Source organism: Poecilia latipinna, unplaced genomic scaffold (assembly GCF_001443285.1).
Source record: "Poecilia latipinna isolate Pla-1442-1.1 unplaced genomic scaffold, P_latipinna-1.0 Scaffold1401, whole genome shotgun sequence".
NCBI classification, from domain to species: domain Eukaryota; kingdom Metazoa; phylum Chordata; class Actinopteri; order Cyprinodontiformes; family Poeciliidae; genus Poecilia; species Poecilia latipinna.
This window is the reverse complement of record NW_015114017.1, coordinates 153,375-156,837: the sequence shown is the minus strand read 5'-3', so window position 1 is coordinate 156,837 and position 3,463 is coordinate 153,375. Positions and strand designations below refer to the sequence as shown.

Here is a 3,463-nt window from a genome sequence, read left to right as displayed (position 1 = left end):
AATTTCTCCCAAAGGAATCAGATGAACTTGAAGACCACATCCAAATGTTTCTATTGTCTCTTCAGGTGGATTGGACCCGATCTTGAGAGGGTTGATTGGTCGTCCGGCCAAGCTGAACACTCAGGACCACATGTTGACTGACGAGCTGAGAGACAGACTGTTTAAATTCTCTGTAAAGCTGGCTCTGGATCTGGGATCTCTTAACCTGCAGAGAGGAAGAGACCATGGACTCCCTGGTATTTATTAAATGTTGATATTTATTTTTGTACTCCTCCCTTCTATGCACCAGGTCATACATCATCTTAGACTGTCTGTCCTTGGTTTAGGCTACAACAAATGGCGAGAGTTCTGTGGCCTGTCACAGCCACGGACTCTAAGTGAGTTGGCTGAGGTTCTCAACAACACTGACTTGGCCCAAGGACTGCTGGATCTTTACGGTACACCTGACAACATCGATCCATGGCTGGCAGGAGTGGCTGAGCCATTTGTCAGTGGAGGAAGAGTGGGACCTCTGTTTGCCTGTCTGATTGCTACTCAGTTCCAGAACATCCGCGAGGGAGACAGGTGAGAAGACAGACAATTACAAATCTACTGATGAACTATCTAAGCATTAATGTGGTGTTTGTGTTTTTACCTCTGGAGATGTTAAACTTGTACACTGTGTTTTGTTTTAGGTTTTGGTGGGAGAATGAAGGTGTCTTCACTGCGGCTCAGAGGCTGGCAATTAGGGACACATCTCTTGCCAGAATCATCTGTGACAACACTGGGATCACTGAAGTTCCTGAGAAACCTTTCCAGTACCGACCTCGAGGTTCTGGATACACCCAGTGTGACGACATCCCTGCATTTGACCTCAGTCCATGGAAGGAGGGTGGTATGTTCACATTTTAATATTCTTACAAGTATTGCTGCTGTTTGCATTTGTGCAGTTTCTGAAGTTATAGTAAGTACATTGATTTGATATATTTTCTCCAGCTCAAGGTCCAGATAGTCAACAAGGGGCTCAAGGTCCACCAGGTCCACCAGGTAAATTTTCCACTTCCTTATATGGTCATCATTATTACTGATGGTATATTGTCTTGAAAGCCCATAGATGATCTTGATTATAATGTTACTCATGTATTTGTACTTAAAGGACCCGCAGGGCCGCGCGGTCCGCCAGGACCCCCTGGACCTCCCGGACCTTCAGGCGCAGCAGAGCATGTCGCCTTCTCTGTTCGCCTTGGTAACAACTTCCCCAAAGCTGGTGCCCCCATCGCCTTCCATGATGTCATCTACAACGGACAGAGCAGCTATGACCCCAAGACCGGCTTTTTCACCTGTGAGCACCCAGGTGTCTATGAGTTTGAGTTCCACTGCATCATTTACCAAAACGAAGCCAGTGTGGATCTGCTTCATAACGGAAAGCTGATCCTGCACTCATTCACCACCCGCCAGAGCGGCTACATCACAGCCAGTGGCAGCACCTTCATCAAGCTTGCAAAGGGAGACAGGGTGTGGCTGATTGCTAACCATGGTGGCAACGGACTGACCAGTGACAGCTTCTTCTCTGGCCATCTGCTGTTCACTGAGTAGGAGGGTACTAAAGTATTTATTTAGTTTGCACTGTCTGTTTAAAGCAATTTAAATGAAGGAGTAAAAGCATGATTCAAACAGAGGCAATAAAATAAATTCATTTTTGTGAATGAATAAGAAATGTGTAGCTTAAGATGAAATGGGTACTGTATTTACTTTGCATATCCTTTTATTTTGGAAAAAAAAATAACCAAAATATTTTTTTGCATATTTTTTGGTGTTCTATGTTCATGTTAAATGAAGAAGTAAACAAAGTGCACTGATATTGTAAAGTAAAGAACCTGAAGAATGTATTCAAATCAGTTTTATTTAACCACACAGATAAATGTAATTTATGGTATGTTTTAATTTGCTTGAGTTTCATTCCTATAAAAACTTTTGCCAATGCCTGGCAGGAAAATGTAAGGCATCAGACCATCACACACATGCACACACTTGAACCTTTGGAAAGTTTAGCTTATTGGATTAAACCAACATTCATATTTTGTGGACTGTACCATTAGCCCAGGTTACCTGGTGAGAATCTACAAAAGCAATGGGAGAGCAAGCAAAATCAACCCAATAAATAACGTCTTTCTGAGTGACCTTTTGGACTGTGCAGAATGTATTTTCATGTTGCTTGCAATCTCAGGAGTCCCAACTCACAACCCGACCAGTAGATGGAGCCAAAGTACAAGTCTGTCAACAAAGAGAAGCAAAGAGCAACAGGGTCAGTTCCAAAATATTGCATTATTATTTAGGACATACAATTTATTCCTGGAATTGTTAAACTTATTATAGAAAAGGGAATAATTTCATAAATACCTTTAATGTTTAGTTTTAAACACAGCACATAACTGTGATGGATTTCAGACTGAAATATTTGTCTTGCTGGGCTCAGATAAAGAGAGTTGATGTGAAGAGCAAGAATTAGAAACACATTTAGTATATCTTGATTTAACTATTTTATTATTATTATTTGGTGAAAACAATCTGCTGCTATCAGTTTATATTGATGTTACTTGTTCTTTAGTAATAGTTTACTCTGGATTGAGCAGTTTTATTTACCAAGTTATAAATTATAAAGTTTCTTTTGAATACAATTTATCCTTTTACACTCTCTTATAGTTGTCGTATTACAAATGAACATCCTGTGGATAGTTCAGAAACTAATACTTTGCTTTCATACAATTAACAAAATAACTAACTTGCTAATGTTGCACATATACATTCATGTACTTTTAGGTTTGCATCGCCTTTCTTTTCTTGTTTTCTGAAAGGGAGATCGGAGTAATTATTCAAGGAAGACTTCATTAAGGAAAACAGGAGGTTTGAACAGCGACATTTATGAAATTCATTTTAAATGAAACTCTTTTCAATCTAAAAACAAGCAACAACAATCACATAAACAAACTCCTGGCACCCTGGAATTACTGAAAAGAATATTGAATGTAACACCTGTGTTTCTCTGCTCAACTTCAAAGTGTCTGCAGTGAAGAGGAAACGTTTGAAATGAGCAGATGTTAAACTCCAACCATTTTATAATCCAAGTTTTCCAGAAAAAAAAAAACAAAACACACACACAAATTAATAGATCTGAAGTCTTTCTGTATGAAGCTAAAAGGTGCCACGCTGCACCTTCTTGAAATATGGGATCAAATAATAATAATAAGTGGTTATTTTAATAAATGACTGGTTTCATTGAATACCCCACATCCTGTTGGAATCTCCACCCTTCATCGAAAACAGAAACAAATAAACAAACAAAAAAGCTCCTGATATATTATGATGCGTGATGCGTGACGTTGTGGGTCGCATTAGTGCTGTTTTTTTTTTTTTTTTTTTTTTTTTCACAAGGAGAGGGGGGCGGGAAACACTTTCCCCTTCCCCTACATACCTCCCCGCAACC

At 39.6% G+C, this 3,463-nt stretch overlaps 1 protein-coding gene across 1 annotated transcript in view; it reads left to right on the top strand.

The window, feature by feature from the left end:
• The window catches only part of LOC106962345 (eosinophil peroxidase-like), an 8,313-nt gene extending 6,366 nt beyond the window's left edge, over positions 1-1,947 (top strand). The window contains exons 9-13 of the mRNA XM_015056715.1: positions 48-236; positions 327-564; positions 675-874; positions 976-1,017; positions 1,136-1,947. Coding sequence (XP_014912201.1) covers positions 48-236; positions 327-564; positions 675-874; positions 976-1,017; positions 1,136-1,575 — 1,109 coding nt within the window. The 3' untranslated portion in view covers positions 1,576-1,947. The remainder of the gene's footprint in view (positions 1-47; positions 237-326; positions 565-674; positions 875-975; positions 1,018-1,135) is intronic.
• Positions 1,948-3,463: the final 1,516 nt, after the last annotated feature.